Genomic DNA, 16,721 nt, shown 5'->3' with positions numbered 1-16,721 from the left:
AATCAAGATTTTTTTTTTCATTTTTCCATTTTCTCAGCTTCTGAAGGAATTTTTCCAGCTATTCTGATGATTTTTCACGTTTTTCAAGCAGAAAATGCGAAGTAGTAGCACAAAAAGTTGACGAAGAGAGTGAGATGGATAACAATTGGAAAAGTTTGCCTCTCTCCCTCACACAAGTAATTCTTCATGTTTTTCTAAAATTAATTTGATTAATTTTCCCAATATTTCACGTAAATCCATTCAGAGATTATTCTTGTTTTCAAAAAATCTCACTTGATTGGAAAATTATTCAGAAAACTTAAGAAAATTGCAGGAAAACACACCGTGTGAAAGAGACAATCAACACTACTTGTGAGAAAGAGTGAATTTTTGACGTTTTCGTTCAGTTATATTTCTCTCCCTCGCACACACATACATCGTATACTGCTATCTCACTCTGTATTGTCCAGAGGAAAAATTCCTTTCGAAAAAGATAAGAAAAATCGAGAAAATTCAGTGAAAAACTAAAGAAAAAATGCCCCAACCGTTTCTCCCCTTCACAGAGGAGCCCCCCTTCATTGGAGACTGGGTTTGTGAGATGAAACTCGGCTCCGGGGGCTTCGGGTTTGTGACTTTGTGGCGAAACCGGAAGACAAGGGAAGCAGTTGGTGAGTTTCTCTGCCCCCCTGCCACCCCTGTGAATGCGGCAATAATCTATTTTTATCCCCGGATTAGCTGTGAAGAAATGCAGCCTCCTAACCACAAATGATTCCATCTCGGAGCGTCAGAAGGACAGGTGGGAGTACGAAGTGAAGCTGATGACCACCAGCATCAAGTGTGACAACATTGTGCGCACTGTGGCTGTATCGCAGGAATTCCAGGAGGGCTTGCTGAGGAACAATCCGTCAAAATTGCCTGTTCTTGTGATGGAGTACTGCGAGGAGGGAGATCTCCGGCGTTTCATGACAAAGAAAGTCAATTGCAGTGGATTGCCGGAACCAGAGGTACGGGGGATCTTAGGGGCTCTCCGGAAGGCAATTTCCTACCTCCATGACCAGAAGATCACGCATCGGGACATCAAGCCGGAGAATATTGTGCTGAAGCGTGAGAATGACAAGATTATCTACAAACTGACGGATTTGGGGTATGCCAAATTGCTGGACAGACAGAGTCTCCAGGCGAGTCTTGTGGGAACAATGGAGTACCTGGCTCCTGAGTTACTGCATAGTGACAAGTACAGCTGTACCGTGGATTACTGGTCACTGGGATTGATTGCCTTTGAAATCATCTGCGGATGTCGTCCCTTCCTCCCAAATGCTTCCATGGCTCAGTGGTAAGTTCCCATCCTTTTGCTTCTGGTGATGATTATACACAAAATTCCTCCTTTTTAGGATGCTCCGGGTGAAGCAGAAGCGCTCTGAACACATTTGCATTGTGGAAGATCAAGAAGGGAATGTTCAGTATCGTTCTGAGCTCTATCCGGAAAATCAAATTTCTTCCTGCTTCAAGCGCAACATGGAGCAATGGTTGCGTCTGGCTCTCGAGTGGAATCCCAAACAGAGAGGATTTGTCTTTGAGGTACCCCAATCAAATGCATCAGAAGGTGAAAAAACCTCCAAGAAAGTTAAATTCTCCGAGAACACTGTCGAGGACGATGAGGAAGCTCCCGTGAAGCAGGGACCAGTGCACGTCCTGAAAATCTTCACAATGCTCGATGAGATTCTCAGCAAGAAGATCCTGACGGTGTTCTCCCTGTACACGTATGAATTTCTCAGCTATGAGATAACTCCGCAGAATACTTTGGCTGATTTGCGCACCTGGGTGGCGGAAAGTACGAAAATCCCAGCGGAGTATCTGGATTTCATCCTGCCAATCATCCAAACGCTCCAGAGTATCGATGAGGAGACAAAATTGACAGATTTGCTGATTGAGGACAACTTCCGGGAGCCCATGTTGTTTGTCATGAAGAAGGGAAGTGTCATAAATACAGATGTAAAGCCAAAGATCCCGGATTCCTTCATTGGGGTCTTTGAGAACCCGAAGACAAAGCTCAAAGTTCAAGTTTTGAAGCGTTTTGCAAGCAATTCGTACTTCTTTGTGCGCAATGAGCAGCATCTGTACACAACAGCCATCAGTGGGATTTGCAACTTTGCCCTCTGGCTCAATGATCACATTATCAAATTCAAACCAACTCTGGGGCAGATGATTGAGGGGGCATTTGAGCTTCGGGGACTCCTCAGAGCCTACGAGAGCTCTCTGAGTCACACAAAAGAGAAACTCCTCGAGAGGGAGGTAAGACTTTCTTTTTTTTGCAAATTTCCTTAAAAATTTCTGCAAAAAAAAACTTTCAGATGATTTCCGTCCTGAGTGCCTCCTTCATTTCCTGGCAAGAATCCTACGACAGGATGTTGAGTAATGCAAATAAACTCATTGAGGCATCGAGGAAGATCTGGATTAGATATGATTCAGTGCTAAAGAGAAGCCGAGAAGCAGTCAAGAATAAAATTCTCGAAGGAACAGAAGACGTTTTCAATGCGTAAGTAACATTTTTTTTTAAACAGAGTTGAACACTTGAAGGAAATTCAAGATAAAGATACTTTTTGAAATTCCCGAATTTTATAGAAATTCTCGGTTTATGCGTGGAAAAACGTCTCTGTCAATTTGTTTTAACCCAATTTGTTTTTGAGTGAACATTGTGCCTTTGGGTCCTGTTTAGAGTCGTTTTTTTTGGGAAAAAAACGTGATAAAAGTGACAAAATTGTCTTAAAAAATGTTTAATATTTTTAAATTTTACGAATTCATCTGTTCCATCTATAAAAAGAAAGTTAGGGGGTAGATTCTGATAAAAATCTTTTCTTTTTCAACACCTTAAAAGTTGTAAGATTTTGACAGATGGAATTTTCAAATCGTTCTGTTGTCGTTCTATAAAAAAAAACCCAAAGAATTAGCTGTTCCAGAAAACAGTCAGAAAGAACTTTAAAAAACTCTGGGGAAGTAATTTTCTTTCAGAATCCCATAAAAGACACAAATTAAGGAGTAAAAACTTCCAAAGTATTAAATTCAAGCTTGAAAAATACTGAAATAAAGCAAAAAAAAGTTATTCGCATTTTAGTCCTAAAGAGGAAGATTCAAATCGAAAAAAAATTTTTCAGTCTTCAGTCTTAAAAAGGTTAAGATTGAAGAAAACAAGCTTTGATAAAGTTCTAAATTCAAGATTTAAAGTACTAAATTCAAGCTGAAAATTTGATATTGGTTCTACTTAGTACTAAAAAGGTTGAGATTGAAGACAAAAAGCTTTAAAAAGTTCTTTATCGAAACCTAAACAGTATACTCAATTCAACCCTAAAATGTACTTAATTGAATCTTTCAAAATAATAAATTAAAACCTAAAATATAGTTACTAAATTTAAATCTGAAAGTGCTTATGCAACCCAATAAGTTTTCCAGATTTTCATTTCAAAAAAGTTTCAAAATGAAAAGAAAAACTTTAAAAAGTTACCAAAAATCTTGTAAATGTATTGTAAGGAAAAAAAAGAAAAGAAAAAAGTATCTACCCCCTCTAGGGCTTTGTATTTTACAGATTTGGAATCGAGAGTTAAATCCCCTAAACCAAATTCATTTTAATTTTTTCATTATCGTTCAATACAAAACATTATTTTTCTAACAAGAAAAGAAGAAAATCGTGATACTCGTGATGCATTTTTCCTTTTTTTTTCATCAATTTTTATTACTTTGTCGAGAAAATATCATAAAAATAGATCTTTATAAAAAGTTCTATTCCGCGAAGAAGTTGCATTATTGCAATTTTGTCCCCAGAAATTGCAGTACAATTGCAGGTCAAAGTGAAAATGAAAGTTCTACTCTTGTTCTTTGTGTGCTTAATTGCAATAATATCAAAATCCTTGTGCAATGACGTGGTGGTGACGTGTAAAAATGGATCGATTAAAGGAAAAATTGTTTATGGAAATGAGAAAGCATTTGAAGCATTCCTTGGGGTTCCATATGCTGAACCACCTGTTGGAGCACTTAGATTCCGCAGTCCTGTACCTTGCTCTCCGTGGTCACACGTCTACGATGCCACGTACTCAAGAGATGAGTGTCTGCAGAAGAACTTCTACACACCTATACCTTCCATCACGGGCAGTGAGGATTGTCTCTATTTGAATATATATCGCCCATCAAAGTGTCATGACCGTGAAAAATTGCCAGTTATTGTAATTTTTAGTCCATATGCTATGAGTATTAGTAGTCTGGAGTCTTTTGCTCCGGATTACTTTATGGATACTGGGAAGGTGATCATAGTGGTTGTGCAGAGTCGATTGGGAGTTTTTGGCTACTTGAGCTCTGGCGATAGACACTGTTCTGGGAATTGGGGTCTCAAAGATCAGAAACTTGCTCTCGAATGGGTACATGAGAACATCGGTGCATTTCAAGGCGACAACAGCTGCGTTACTATCATGGGTGTAGGATCAGGAGCAGCTTCTTGTCAATATCATTGGCTAAATCCTGAAACTTCGAGTAATAAAATTTTAAAAGGTTTCATTTTGAAAATTTAACTAATATTTTACAAAAAAAACATTAGAACTGTTCCAGAAAGTTATCCTCAAGAGTGGAAGTTTGTATGCACCTTGGGCAATTCTGGAGGAACCTCAGAAGCAATTTAAATATCATGCTGAATTAATTGGTTTGCGCAATCCATTGGAACAATTTAATTATGATATTATTGAAAAATTACGAGCTGTTGATGCCAAAGTTCTCCTAGAGGCACAAAATGGTTTTAATTTTTGGGATCTCGATGAATTTATCTACTATCGCCCAGTCGTTGAAGGTAACTACGGTGGAGCCTACATCACAGAAGATCCAAGAAATGCCTGGAGCGCTGGTCACTTTGACCCTAAGCCATTGTATGTTACTTTTACGCACAGCGATGGAAATGTACGATCACGGATTCTTCTTGATGGAAATAAAAGGAAACTTTTCAATGAAAATATTGATAAATATCTCGTTGAAACACTTGATTTCAACCCCGAATACCTTTCTGATGTGAAAAAATACTTCTTTGGCGGTCAAAATTGTCAAATAACCGATGAAAATATCTTTAAATTCATTGAGGTTTGTGAGAAAGGTTAGATGATTTTTTGAAATACTGAGTTTTAATGTTTTTTCTTTGGGGTTTCTTGTTAAAGATCCTTTCATCGAGGCTCGTACAGCAATCAATCTACAACACTGTTAGGACTTTTGTCCATTATGTGGATACAACAAAGTATCCCCTATCAATTGATAAATTCAACTTAAATGGACCACTGCATTGGAGTAAAATGTTCACAGGCACAGATATGAATCTCAATCCTGGTCTGGGCGATGATCTCATTTATCTCTTCCGTTTCCCGACACTTTTTTGTGATTTCTACAAAAACTCACTCAGCTACCAAGTTAAGGACTTTTATGTAAATAGTCATGTTGATTTTGCAATTACTGGAACTGCTACTGCCTTTTCATACCTGGATCCATGCTGTGATGAATACGTCAGCAAGCATGGCTTCTGCAAATATCAAATCTACGGGCATAAGACGGAATATGTCAATGGAGTTCTTCAAAATCAATTTATTGTGGATACAACGAATATCTTTGATAATGGTGAAGCTGCTTTTTGGAATAGCGTTGATTATGGATTTTAAGGGGAAATAATGTTGTTAAAAGAAAATTAATAAAAATAATTATACAATCGCCGTTAAAATTAGAAAATTTATCTTTTATCTATTTTATCAAAAATCTGATCAACTCTGATATTTCTTTTTTCAAAATAAATTTTCAGGAGTTTCTTGGACAAATACTACGACAAAATTCGCTACGATATAATTGAGAAGAGGATCTCGGAGGATTCTCACAGGGATATGCTGAAGATTGTGTACAAGTGCCTCAAGGATCGCGACAATCTCCTGCGAAATCGGGAATTTGTCAAATATCAAGAATTCCTTTTGGGCATTCAGGTGGAAATTGAGGAGATTCAGAAGGCAGTTGAGAAGGCCATAGCCCAGGCTGGTGTCTACCAGCGGGATGTGCTGAAGATGAACGCTGAGCATCAGGAGAATATTTGGAATCTTTCCGGGAGCTGTGATGGTCGTGTGAGCGACAATATGCCGGATTTGGAGAATATGCTGGAGAGTTTGAAGGCTGAGAGTGAGGGCAAAGGGTCTTGTTCGGCTGCTTCTAATGAGGCCAAGATGGGGGAATCAATTGTTGACTCCTTGGGCAGCATTTCATCTTCCCATCTGTGCTTTGGTGAGAATCCCGACACAAAGACCCTCCTGGAAGATAACAAGTCCTTGATTTCTGCGTGAGTTTACAAACAATATCTCTCATCTTCAGACTTTTTTGTTTAAAACTTCTTCTTCTTCTGCACAGGTTGGATCATCTTCTAAAAGATGGGCTCGGGGAGCTGCTCTCTGATTCCACTACCACCACCACGAATGACAACACCAAGTAACGCGTGATTTGTATCTATTTTTATTTTCTATCTATTAAATGAACCTTATTGCTTATTGGTGGACAATGAATCGTGTGATTTCTCACTCCTTACCCCACGTTGAAAGGTACTTGAGTAAGTCTGTGAGGCCATCAAAGTCCGTCCGACTCTTTGGGGGATCATTTCGTGGCACTTGGGGGAATTTTTCCTTCACTTTCAGCTTAAATTCATCCATCTGTGGAAAACAAAACACAAAGGCTTAAAAATAGATCTCACACCGAGGCAGGAATTTTCCATGCAGTTTGACCTACATTCGATGCACCGGAGAGTTTCCAACAGCCATAGCAGAAGGCTCCAACACCCACAACAGAGTACAGTGTGCCCCATCCGAGGGCTCGCATTGCTAACCTGCTGCCACCTTCCAGGAGGGCGACATTTGCGGGTTTTGTGTTCTCAAAGACACTCGGATCGGTCTTCTTGGCTGACATGATGGTACGACTGAATCCGGCGAGGATGGAGACACCAGCAACAGCCGACAGGAAGACGCCCGCTGCCGGAGCAACACTGATATTTTTCACAGCCGTATCGCAAGATAATGCACCGTCTTACCTTTTATTTTGAACGCTCGGTCATTGCTCCCCTCCGTTGTCACCTCAGCGGCGTCTGTCATGGTTCCCCCGAGATTATTTTTAGCCGGAAATTATCATTTTTTTCACGCGCGGTGTTTACAAAAATAATCCCCTCTGTCACACACAAAACCACCAACAAAACATTGAGGTTATGGAAAACTCGTCGAAAATTCAAATAAAATTTTATTTATACTTATCACAAAATTAACCAAATTACCACAATTTACCATTTTACAAAAAAAACTAAGAATTTGTTCCAACTTGGTAAATGCAAATAATTCTGTAAATATTTTTACTACAATTTAAACTCTTCAGCAAGTTTATCCGCAATAACTTTTCCAATTGCCAGAGAACTCGTTGCCCCGGGTGATGGGGCATTCCGGCAGTGAAGTACTCTCTGTGCAACGGCACTCTTGCCGCTCCCACGTTCAAAGACAAAATCATCCACAAGATTCCCATCGGGATCGAGAGCTTGTGCCCTAACACCCGCAGGACCACGCTCAATGTCGAATTCCGTAACTTCTGGGATGAACTTCTGCAGCTCACGCACTTGCATTCCAATGAATATTGATCTCATCATCTCTTGCACGCCACTGCTCATGTACTTGGTGGCCAATTTGCGAAATCCCGGATACATGAGAGCATCGAGGAGATCAAGGGGATTCACATCGCCCCATGTGTAGCCTTCCCGTTTAAATGCCAACACTGCATTCGGTCCCAGCCACACACTCCCATCCATACGTGGGGTAAAGTGAACACCGAGGAAGGGAAGACGAGGATCGGGTACAGGATAGATATTTCCACGTACCAAATTGCACTTTTCAGGGCGCAGAAGAAGGTATTCCCCGCGAAAAGGTACAATTCTCGGGGATCTCGAACCACCCGTCATCTCTGCTAACTTATCCGAATGAAGGCCACCGCATGTCAGGACATACTTTGTTCGAATTCTCTTAATGGACTTACTATGAACATTTATAGGGTATTCAGGGTCATCTGGGGACTCTTCAATTTTAACAACGTTAAAATTGGTAAAAACCATCCCACCGAATCCCACGAAATCCTCAACGTAGCATTCCGTAACATACTGCCAGTCAACAATACCCGTATGTGGGGACCAAATGGCCCTAACACCCTGGCAATAAGGTTCAATTTCAGCAATTTTATCCCCATCCACCATTTGCAAGTCTGGCACTCCATTTGCCATTCCACGTGCATACAAATCATCTAAACTCTTCAATTGACTCTCATCTGTGGCAACAATTAACTTCCCGCATTTCTTGTAGGGAATATTTCGTCTATCAAAGTAATCATAGGACATTTTGAGACCTTCAACACAGAGGCGTGCTTTGAGTGTTCCGGGTTTGTAGTAGATCCCAGCATGGATTACACCACTATTGTGGCCACTTTGATGCTGTGCAACACGCTCTTCTTTCTCCACCAAGCCCACTTTGAGATTTGGACGCCGTTGGAGGATTTCACGAGCAGATGCTGCTCCCACAATTCCACCACCAATGACAAGTAAATCGTATTTTCTGCAATTAGAGAGTTTTTCTTTGAAAAATGAAAAAAAGGTAACTATGCAAAAGACGTTTATTTTCAGTTCAAATTAACCTTGCAGCGAAGCTTGTTAAGATGTGACGTACTGTGAAATCTTACTTTTGATCAGATTCTTTTTATTATTTCGATTTCTTTTCATTTTTTTTAGTAAAAAAATATGATTCAATGAAATTCTAAGAGATGTTTGGTTATGTACAATTTCAGAATAGCATAGTTTCAATAAAACGATTTTATGTAGTTTTCATTTTAATAGTGAGATGCGTACAATATTATTTTTAATAAAGTGAAATATTTAATCACAAAAAGCAGAAAATTGAAAAAAAGTTTTTTGGTAAAACTTTTCTTTAAAAAAAATATAATTTTACCAAGAATTTACCAACTCCCTTTAAGTAATTTTTTCCAGTGTACAAGGGTATGTTGATTTTGGTAAAAACTAGTCGAAATGAATTCAATTGAATTTAACTTACTCTACACATGTTTGTCCGTAGTAGAAGCGCCTAAGGACCCCCTGATGATTTGTGCAACGTAGAAAATTCATTTCATCTCACTTTAAAATGCAAAAATAACTCCACACGATAGCAAAAATAGATATTTTTTTTTTGTAAAAATTACCCGACAGATCGTAAATAAAAATTCGCCCAAAGTCGCCTAAATGACGAGCAATTCGCCATTTGTTTTCGACAAGAAATGTCAGTGTGTCAGATTTTTTTGTCTCATTCTCTTGGTGACAGGCGAGGTGTTGTGGTGCAGATAAAATTTTAATTTTCTTAGTTTAATCCTGCACGGAAGGTGTGAAAAACATTAAGGTACGGTGCTGCAGACTGCAGGGCATCTTGTGCGCTTGAAGAAATTCGCGAGAACGTGTGGGACGACGAGATAATTTGAGTGGAAAAATTGCAGGTCTCAAGATGGCCGAAGACTTGGACGTAGAAGCCATGTTGGAAGCACCCTATCGCAAAGACGTAAGTAAATTTTTTTGTCCATGAATGAAAACACTGAAAAAAACAAAGGTGGGGGCACCTGGTAATGTCTCTCCGTGTTGCTGCTGCTATTATACACTGTTAAGTGCAGCGGAGAAAGTGTGCCCCACTCGCAGTGTTTTTTTTTCTTGTATTTTATGTAATTTTAAAATAGTTTTTAAGTTTTAGCTAAAATATAGTTTTTAATTTGTTTATTTTTCTGTTTACAAAAAAAAATAATAATGTGAAAATGACGAAAATAGTTTTATTTACAAAACATGCCATTTATAATGAAATTTTGCACTCAAATATCCTCGTTCTCTGCATTTATAGACAAAAATGTTGATTACCCAGCTACTGATTGTCTCACATTCATCGAATGGTCAACCTTGAGGTACTTAAATTACTTAAAGAAATTGAATAAAATAAACTCCAGAAGAAAAATGAATCAAGAGAATTTACTATAAAAAAATAAATGGAAAGTTTAATCGTTGAGAGAATTTTTTGAGAGGTGTTAAAATTGTTTGGAAAAAAGCAATATTAACTCTCTAAGAAACGTTGGAAAGTATTTTGTATCCTTAACACCCTTAAAAAACAAACAACGCAGTACCTCTTTTTCCATCGGGGCTAATCGATAAAACATGAAGGCAATTAAATATTTCACAAGGTTTCCCCCCATCAATGCGTATAAAAAACGTTGCTATATTTATCAGAGACGTTTTATTCGCTGCTGATTAAATAAGTCTAATGGAGTGGGTGTTAGGAGGAATTAAATTTCTTTTTCTATTAGATAACGATTTTGTACAGAGAAGGAAATTCTCACTCTACGAAGCATGTTTTATGCACAAGCGCTGCTGAGGGATTATCCTTAATCCTTTTAATGAAGGAATTCCGAAATAGTGTCTATATTTTGTAAGTTCTATGTTGGTTTTCTTGAAATTTTAACCTTTAAAACTTAGGCTAGGCCTAAAAAACTTAAGTCTAATTAAACTAAGATTTATTCTTGGATTAATAGAAAACTAAGATCTGACTTAAGAAACCTAGGTCTAGGTTAAGAGACTTAGGTCTTGCCTTAAACACATAGGCTTTAATTTAAAAAACTTAACCTTTGGCAAAAAACCAAGGCTTTGATTAAAACTTGAGCTTAAAAAAAGGCTTAGCAGAAATACTTAGGCCTAGCTTAGCTTACATAGGTCCTGGTTAAAAAAAAACTTAGATCTCGGTTTAAATATTTAGGCCTAGCCCTAATAACTTAGCGTACTCAAAAACCTTAATCGATACTGAAACCTAAAACTTTGAAGAACTAAATTTAGAATTTCTTTCCAAAATTTTAGGTTGATAATTTTAATTTAATTAATGAATTAATGGGAAGCCTGAGTTGCATGACTATGATTCCGAAATAAACCGATTAAATATTTACTACAGATCCCCATTAAAGTGTCTATTTTTTATAATATCTATGTTTTCCATGAAATTTTGAGATTAAAAGACTTAGATTAGGCCTGAAAAATTTAGGCCTAGTTAAATTAAGACTTATGCTTGGAACTTTGGTAACTTAGGTCTAGCTTAAAAAACTTAGGTCTTGGTTAACAAATGTAGGCCTAGCTTAAATAACTTAGGTTTTACTTATTGCTATTTAGAATTTCAGTTTTAGACCCTTTATGAAACAAAATTAGGCAATTCGCATATTTTGGCCTAGGGGATCTAAACCATTTAGGATCAGAACTTAATAGATAGCAGTAAATCAATTTAATTAATCTTTCTTTTTGAAAAGTAATCAGATGAAACGACTAAATATTTCGGAAAACTTTTTTTTGTTGGTAAAACCTTAAAGAATTTCTACTTAAAAAAAGATTTTATAAGAAAAAGTTCTGTCTAATCTTTAAGGATTTCTTATTAATTAAAATTAAAAGTAATGCCAATTATTTTCTCGAATCTGATTTGATTTGATTTTAAGTTTAGGTATTTTAATTTTAAAATCTCATTTAAACACATCCATTAACCTACTACCTACTTAACTATAAAAGTTAATTGGAAAACAATCTAAAAACCTTTTAGGACAGGTAAATAAGTATACCTTCATCAAATGGTGCTTAAGGATACAATAGACTTTCAATACATGAAGAAGAAAAAACTTTCCAAAATGTTGCAACAAAATAAATGTACAAAAAACAAATGAATTTGAAGAAGAAAAAAAATGTTGACTGAAATATCCGTATTTGCCCAGGGCTCCCCACAACATGTTGACGCGGTTACAAGATGCCCACGCAAACTTACTAGCTTGTGACTATTTGGTGTTGATGAGTTGATCAGGGGGTGTGATGTGTTGAAAGGATCTCAGCCAATGTGCCCCAGCTTCAGCACGCGGGTTAAAAAGCCATAATGTTGATGCGAAATGTGTTTTTTTTTGTTGTTGTCTTAATCTTGAACCCTCTTTTGTAGATGATGGAAAAGACCCAAGAAAAAAAATATTGTGCCGGAGATACAACCAGAAGGAAACATGATTGACAGAATGCAAAAGTAAATTATATTTTCTTTCTTTCTTTCTTCAAATTCCTAACATTTTTTATTTTTTATCATAGTTTTCAAAACAAAAAAAAATCCCTTTTTTGAATTATTTTTTGTTAGTCCCCCCTCAATTAATTTTTTTTTAAATATTGAAAATCTTTCCTCTAAAATTAAAAGTGATCATGATTTTTTCTGGTACAATTTCTTACGGGTGTATCTTTTGCAGAAGTTCCATTAAAAAAGTCACATATTTCTCAATGTACGTTGATTGAACAAGTACTTCTAATTTGGCTGGATTGTGGTGATCTGGTAAGTTTGGTAAATCCCAGAATGAAAAACATTTTAAAAAACAAAATCCAAAAATAAAAAAAGCGTTTCTAGGCAATTGAGGTTTGAAGCCCAGACAAATAGTGAGCCGGAAGTGAAAAGGATTCATCAATGATTGCCCAACAATCGTTGATTTCTTTAATTATTTCTTAATTTGTGTTTCATAAAACACGAATTAATTTTTATAAATCAAAAGGAATTTTTAAAAGAAACATTTAGAATTATTGACTTGATCAATTTTCTTTTTTAAAAAAAATAAAGTTTTTAATGTTTTAATTTGTATTTCTTATTTGGTCTGTCAATTCTAAGTGATTCTCTTAACTATTTTTCCTGTCCACCGTAATATTTCTGAGTGCAAAGAAAAAGATTTTATTTTAAAATTACAATTTTTAATCATTAAAGTAAAAAAGAAAAGAAAAATGGTTATGGTAACAGGTTTAACCTAGCAAAATACGTAATAAAAAAAATAATAGTTTAGGTTATTTTTATTCATTTTCTAAAAGAATTTTAAATGTTTTTTTTTTTATCTTCACAAATAACTTTTCTATATATAATTTTTTTTTATTAAAACTATATAACAAACAACATAAAAGGAGAATATTTATTAATTTGCCACATTTTTTATTTTATTCATGCTGTGTTGTCATTTGGCGCGAAAAAACTCGACTCTGACACGACGTTGCTGGCTGTGTAAACCTCAAAATGCTCTACATCCAAAATGTCTCTCTATCTGTCTCTAAAAAAAAATTCAAAAAAAAAAAACAAATCAAAACCCAACACAAACCGAAAAAATAATGAAATGACTCATTGTGTAAAATAGGATGACGTGTTTAATTCATCGCCAAGTAGAGTACAGAATGGAAGGGACAAGGAGAACAAACGCGGAAGGTGAGTTTACTATTCTATTTATTTTATAAAATTATTTAAATTTGCGAACAATTTCAGAATTTTATTCTTAATTTTTGCTTCAAAAAGAAATGTAAAATGTCTTTATTTGGGAAGAAGACAAACAAATAGCTCAATGACAGAGTTCTGGATTCAAAAGCTGATTGTCCTAGGTTCAAATCTAATGTTGGATGATTAGTTTTTTAGCTTCTTTTAATATTTAAAGAAATATTTTATCATGTCAACGATGCTATGATTTATTTTTTTGAGAACTTTAAAAATGACAAAGTTTTTATATTTTGTAAAGTTAATTAAATTCCAGTAAAAGGAAAACTTTTTGAATTCTAGCCAGAAAATTATAAAAAATTGCTTAAAAATTAATCTTTCTACAAGGAATTTTGAAATAAACTTATACTTTTCTTTCATAAAATGTAAATGTTTTTGATTTTCTTTTAAAGATGTAACGAAATTAATAGTACAGAGGGTAGAAGCATGTATTCACAAGCTGATTGTTCTGGGTTCAAATCTAATGTTGGATGGATGATTTTTATTCTTTTTTTTTTTTTTGCTTTTCTTAATCTTTAAAGAAATGAATTCATTTTTAAAACCCAAAAATTTGCCTTAAAATTGATTTTTCTTTAAGGAATTTTGCATTAAAATCTAAATTTTTCTTAATAAATGCAAAATGTATTAAATTCTTTGTTCGACATGTCAAAAAGTAAATAGCAGAGTGGCTAGAGTTATGGATTAACAAGCTAATTGTTCTAGGTTCAAAATCAGCACTGATTTTATTATTTTCTTTTTTTTTTCTTAATGTTTGAAGGCAAAAAGAATTTTTTCTACAATATTTTGTTAAATTCTTTTAAAAAAAGTTCTGAATAACATTTTTCCCTAAAATTAAAAGTTTAAAAAACTATTTTTCTTATTTTAAAAATGTTGAATGACTTGCTTGAAATTCCTTTTTCAGCTTCAATTAAAATTCTTTAAAATATATTTATTATTATTTAGAAATTATGCTTTTTATTAAAAAAGAAATTTAAAAAAAATGTTAATTTTTTTCTCTAAAAAAATCCTTTTCTAGGACCCGTTCGAGGAGTCATGATCGTTCTGGAGATAAGGATAGATCGCTGAAGAAATCCCGCGATGCGAATCGTTCGCGCGAGAAACGCCGCAGGAGTCGCTCCAAGGAGAGGCGTAGGAGTCGCTCCAAAGACAAAGAGAGCCGCCGGCGGAGGAGTCGCTCGGGGGGGAATCGACGTCGTTCACGCTCCAAGAATGGACGCAGAGGTGGGAGTAAGCCACGTGACAAACCCCGTGGCAGTGCACGGGAGAGACGCCGTAGTCGATCACCCATTAGAAGGTAAATTGAAAAGGTTTTATTGTTTATTCTTTTATTTTCCAGGGCATGAATTCTCCAAGAGTGAAAAACTCCCGTGATAAATTCCTGAAGGCTTTAGAGCTTTAACGGACCTTTTCTTACAGGGTCAAGCTCACGTAAAGTTTTTCTCGATTTTTCCCTGAAAAGAGCCTTCGGGAGTTTATCACGAGAGTTTTTCACTCTTAGAGAATACAGCCCCAGGAAAATAATAATGATTTTTTTTTGCAGACGAAGATCTCCATCACCGAGACATTTTCGCCGCGGAAGAACACCCCCAAATGGCCTGGGGCACCATTCACCGCCTGAAGATCTGAGTCCGGAGGAACGGGACGCAAGGACGGTGTTTTGCATGCAGCTGTCACAACGAATTCGGGCACGAGACCTCGAGGAATTCTTCTCGAGTGTGGGCAAAGTGCGTGACGTGCGACTGATTACGTGCAACAAGACAAAGCGCTTCAAGGGGATTGCCTACATTGAATTTAAGGATCCCGAATCAGTTCCATTGGTGAGTTTTAATTTAATAGTTTTATTTTTTTTTTAGCATACATGTAGACCAAATTGAGATTTATTTTTGTTGTTTCAATTTGGGGGAAAATGTATGCAAAATTAAAAATTAATTTTGAGGAAGCTTTCAAAAATCTTTGATGCTTTTAATATTCAAAGATAAAATTATTCTCTCAATACAAAAAATAAAAAAAAAGATTAAATTAATGAAGAAAAATCAACAAAAGATTAATAATTTAAATAATTTTTCAGGCTCTGGGACTTTCGGGACAGAAATTGCTGGGAATTCCAATAAGTGTGCAACACACGCAGGCAGAGAAGAATCGCCTGGCGAATGCTCCTCCTGCGATATTGCCGAAGAATCCCGTGGGTCCCATGCGATTGTACGTGGGTTCGTTGCATTTTAACATAACGGAAGATATGCTTCGTGGCATTTTTGAGCCTTTCGGCAAGATTGACTCGATCCAGTTGATCATGGACAATGACACAGGACGCTCCAAGGGCTATGGGTTCATAACGTTCCACAATGCGGAGGATGCAAAGAAGGCGCTTGAGCAGTTGAATGGATTCGAATTGGCGGGGCGGCCGATGAAGGTGGGCAATGTGACGGAGCGATTGGATATGAATACAAACACATCCCTGGATACGGATGAGATGGATCGCAGTGGGATTGATTTGGGCGCCACGGGGCGTCTGCAGTTGATGTTCAAATTAGCCGAAGGAGCTGGGTTGGCGGTACCACAGGCGGCGGCGAATGCCCTCCTCGCCACGGCGCCGCAGCAGCCACCGAGTCAACCACCCACAGCAACACCTCCCATTGCCACGCAATGCTTCATGCTGTCGAATATGTTTGATCCGTCGTCGGAGACAAATCCCGCGTGGGAGCAGGAGATTCAGGATGATGTCATTGAGGAGGCAAACAAGCACGGGGGATGCTACCACGTGTTTGTGGATAAACTCTCACCGCAAGGGAATGTCTACGTCAAATGTCCGAGCATTGCAACGGCCGTACTTGCAGTCAATTCACTCCATGGACGTTGGTTTGCCGGACGAGCCATAACAGCCGCCTACGTTCCACTTCTCAACTATCACACACTATTTCCGGACTCCGTGGCAGCTTCCACGCTTCTCATACCCACGCGGAAGCCATAAAAGAAAGCACCAATTCCAGGAAAATGAAAAAACTTAAACACAAAATGTTAAACAGGCGCAATTTTCACAACAAAAAAAAACTTTCAAAATGACTTTTTATAAAAGTTTGAGAAATTATTTCGTGTTATATTAAATATTTTATGAGTTGTCCGGAAGTACTATTATAATATATTTGATGTGTAAAACTCAATCGCATAATTTTTTTTCTGTGTAGAATTAATTTTAGGAGAATAGGGGATATCAAATAAAATTTATGCAAAAAAGTGAATGATTTTTTATTTTATTTTTCGTTCTTTCGCTGCATTTTAATTGGTTTTTTTTTATTGATTTTAATGGAATTTGATTTACAAATTCAAAATTTAATGGAATTTGAAAGA

The 16,721-nt window shown here is 36.6% G+C and overlaps 8 protein-coding genes and 1 long non-coding RNA gene across 14 annotated transcripts in view; 4 read left to right on the top strand and 5 right to left on the bottom strand.

The window, feature by feature from the left end:
- Nucleotides 1–16,721, bottom strand: part of LOC129794093 (GPI mannosyltransferase 3) — a 1,193,052-nt gene that overhangs the window by 906,710 nt on the left and 269,621 nt on the right. The gene's annotated exons all lie outside the window — the stretch shown is intronic.
- Nucleotides 1–16,721, bottom strand: part of LOC129794120 (cytoplasmic tRNA 2-thiolation protein 1) — a 1,132,104-nt gene that overhangs the window by 906,710 nt on the left and 208,673 nt on the right. The gene's annotated exons all lie outside the window — the stretch shown is intronic.
- The window catches only part of LOC129794129 (plasma membrane ascorbate-dependent reductase CYBRD1), a 1,128,201-nt gene that overhangs the window by 906,710 nt on the left and 204,770 nt on the right, over nucleotides 1–16,721 (bottom strand). The window lies entirely within an intron of this gene.
- Nucleotides 186–6,536, top strand: LOC129794068 (inhibitor of nuclear factor kappa-B kinase subunit alpha). Its single transcript, XM_055834658.1, has 6 exons — nucleotides 186–647; nucleotides 715–1,312; nucleotides 1,371–2,271; nucleotides 2,331–2,515; nucleotides 5,795–6,316; nucleotides 6,385–6,536. The coding sequence occupies exons 1-6, from the start codon at nucleotides 515–517 to the stop codon at nucleotides 6,464–6,466; spliced, it is 2,421 nt and encodes an 806-aa protein (XP_055690633.1). The 5' UTR covers nucleotides 186–514; the 3' UTR covers nucleotides 6,467–6,536.
- LOC129794091 (juvenile hormone esterase-like) lies at nucleotides 2,539–5,716 on the top strand. The gene is made up of 3 exons (XM_055834700.1): nucleotides 2,539–4,497; nucleotides 4,562–5,091; nucleotides 5,166–5,716. The coding sequence occupies exons 1-3, from the start codon at nucleotides 3,828–3,830 to the stop codon at nucleotides 5,655–5,657; spliced, it is 1,692 nt and encodes a 563-aa protein (XP_055690675.1). The 5' UTR covers nucleotides 2,539–3,827; the 3' UTR covers nucleotides 5,658–5,716.
- On the bottom strand, nucleotides 6,471–7,206 carry LOC129794174 (transmembrane protein 242). The gene is made up of 3 exons (XM_055834825.1): nucleotides 7,055–7,206; nucleotides 6,757–6,995; nucleotides 6,471–6,680 (listed from the first exon to the last, which is right to left on the bottom strand). The coding sequence occupies exons 1-3, from the start codon at nucleotides 7,113–7,115 to the stop codon at nucleotides 6,549–6,551; spliced, it is 432 nt and encodes a 143-aa protein (XP_055690800.1). The 5' UTR covers nucleotides 7,116–7,206; the 3' UTR covers nucleotides 6,471–6,548.
- On the bottom strand, nucleotides 7,244–9,273 carry LOC129794110 (L-2-hydroxyglutarate dehydrogenase, mitochondrial). 2 transcript variants are annotated; one of them, XM_055834735.1, is made up of 3 exons: nucleotides 9,244–9,273; nucleotides 9,099–9,178; nucleotides 7,244–8,606 (listed from the first exon to the last, which is right to left on the bottom strand). In XM_055834735.1, the coding sequence occupies exons 2-3, from the start codon at nucleotides 9,167–9,169 to the stop codon at nucleotides 7,370–7,372; spliced, it is 1,308 nt and encodes a 435-aa protein (XP_055690710.1). In that variant the 5' UTR covers nucleotides 9,170–9,178; nucleotides 9,244–9,273; the 3' UTR covers nucleotides 7,244–7,369. The 2 variants fall into 2 exon arrangements, with proteins under 2 accessions (XP_055690710.1, XP_055690709.1); XM_055834734.1 differs by lacking the exon at nucleotides 9,244–9,273 and having other exon boundaries at nucleotides 9,099–9,209.
- Nucleotides 9,318–16,534, top strand: LOC129794095 (RNA-binding protein 39). Of its 2 annotated transcripts, XM_055834707.1 has the most exons (6): nucleotides 9,332–9,437; nucleotides 9,532–9,593; nucleotides 13,246–13,313; nucleotides 14,392–14,670; nucleotides 14,917–15,193; nucleotides 15,445–16,534. In XM_055834707.1, exons 2-6 carry the CDS (start codon nucleotides 9,540–9,542, stop codon nucleotides 16,342–16,344), a joined length of 1,578 nt encoding a protein of 525 aa, XP_055690682.1. In that variant the 5' UTR covers nucleotides 9,332–9,437; nucleotides 9,532–9,539; the 3' UTR covers nucleotides 16,345–16,534. The 2 variants fall into 2 exon arrangements, with proteins under 2 accessions (XP_055690681.1, XP_055690682.1); XM_055834706.1 differs by having other exon boundaries at nucleotides 9,318–9,593.
- LOC129794189 (uncharacterized) lies at nucleotides 11,818–13,191 on the top strand. Its single transcript, XR_008751004.1, has 2 exons — nucleotides 11,818–12,110; nucleotides 12,325–13,191. It is a non-coding gene; the product is annotated as an uncharacterized LOC129794189 (long non-coding RNA).

This window comes from Lutzomyia longipalpis, chromosome 3, assembly GCF_024334085.1.
Source record: "Lutzomyia longipalpis isolate SR_M1_2022 chromosome 3, ASM2433408v1".
Classification (NCBI taxonomy): Eukaryota; Metazoa; Arthropoda; class Insecta; order Diptera; family Psychodidae; genus Lutzomyia; species Lutzomyia longipalpis.
Note: the sequence above shows the minus strand (reverse complement) of the source record. Positions and strands in the feature narration are given on the sequence as shown.

What these genes read in the sequence shown, in the direction of transcription:
- LOC129794091 (XM_055834700.1), top strand. Translation starts at nt 3,828, where the DNA reads ATGAAAGTTCTACTCTTGTTCTTTGTGTGCTTAATTGCAATAATATCA. An exon ending in GCTAAATCCTGAAACTTCGA is followed by an intron (nt 4,498 to 4,561) that starts GTAATAAAATTT and finishes AAAAAACATTAG; the next exon opens with AACTGTTCCAGAAAGTTATC. An exon ending in ATATCTTTAAATTCATTGAG is followed by an intron (nt 5,092 to 5,165) that starts GTTTGTGAGAAA and finishes TTCTTGTTAAAG; the next exon opens with ATCCTTTCATCGAGGCTCGT.
- LOC129794174 (XM_055834825.1), bottom strand. Translation starts at nt 7,115, where the DNA reads ATGACAGACGCCGCTGAGGTGACAACGGAGGGGAGCAATGACCGAGCG. An exon ending in CCGAGCGTTCAAAATAAAAG is followed by an intron (nt 6,996 to 7,054) that starts GTAAGACGGTGC and finishes TTGCTCCGGCAG; the next exon opens with CGGGCGTCTTCCTGTCGGCT. An exon ending in AACTCTCCGGTGCATCGAAT is followed by an intron (nt 6,681 to 6,756) that starts GTAGGTCAAACT and finishes TGTTTTCCACAG; the next exon opens with ATGGATGAATTTAAGCTGAA.
- LOC129794095 (XM_055834706.1), top strand. Translation starts at nt 9,540, where the DNA reads ATGGCCGAAGACTTGGACGTAGAAGCCATGTTGGAAGCACCCTATCGC. An exon ending in AAGCACCCTATCGCAAAGAC is followed by an intron (nt 9,594 to 13,245) that starts GTAAGTAAATTT and finishes TGTGTAAAATAG; the next exon opens with GATGACGTGTTTAATTCATC. An exon ending in AAGGAGAACAAACGCGGAAG is followed by an intron (nt 13,314 to 14,391) that starts GTGAGTTTACTA and finishes ATCCTTTTCTAG; the next exon opens with GACCCGTTCGAGGAGTCATG.
- LOC129794068 (XM_055834658.1), top strand. Translation starts at nt 515, where the DNA reads ATGCCCCAACCGTTTCTCCCCTTCACAGAGGAGCCCCCCTTCATTGGA. An exon ending in AGAAACTCCTCGAGAGGGAG is followed by an intron (nt 2,272 to 2,330) that starts GTAAGACTTTCT and finishes AAAAACTTTCAG; the next exon opens with ATGATTTCCGTCCTGAGTGC. An exon ending in AACAAGTCCTTGATTTCTGC is followed by an intron (nt 6,317 to 6,384) that starts GTGAGTTTACAA and finishes TCTTCTGCACAG; the next exon opens with GTTGGATCATCTTCTAAAAG.
- LOC129794110 (XM_055834735.1), bottom strand. Translation starts at nt 9,169, where the DNA reads ATGAATTTTCTACGTTGCACAAATCATCAGGGGGTCCTTAGGCGCTTC. An exon ending in TACGGACAAACATGTGTAGA is followed by an intron (nt 8,607 to 9,098) that starts GTAAGTTAAATT and finishes CTCTAATTGCAG; the next exon opens with AAAATACGATTTACTTGTCA.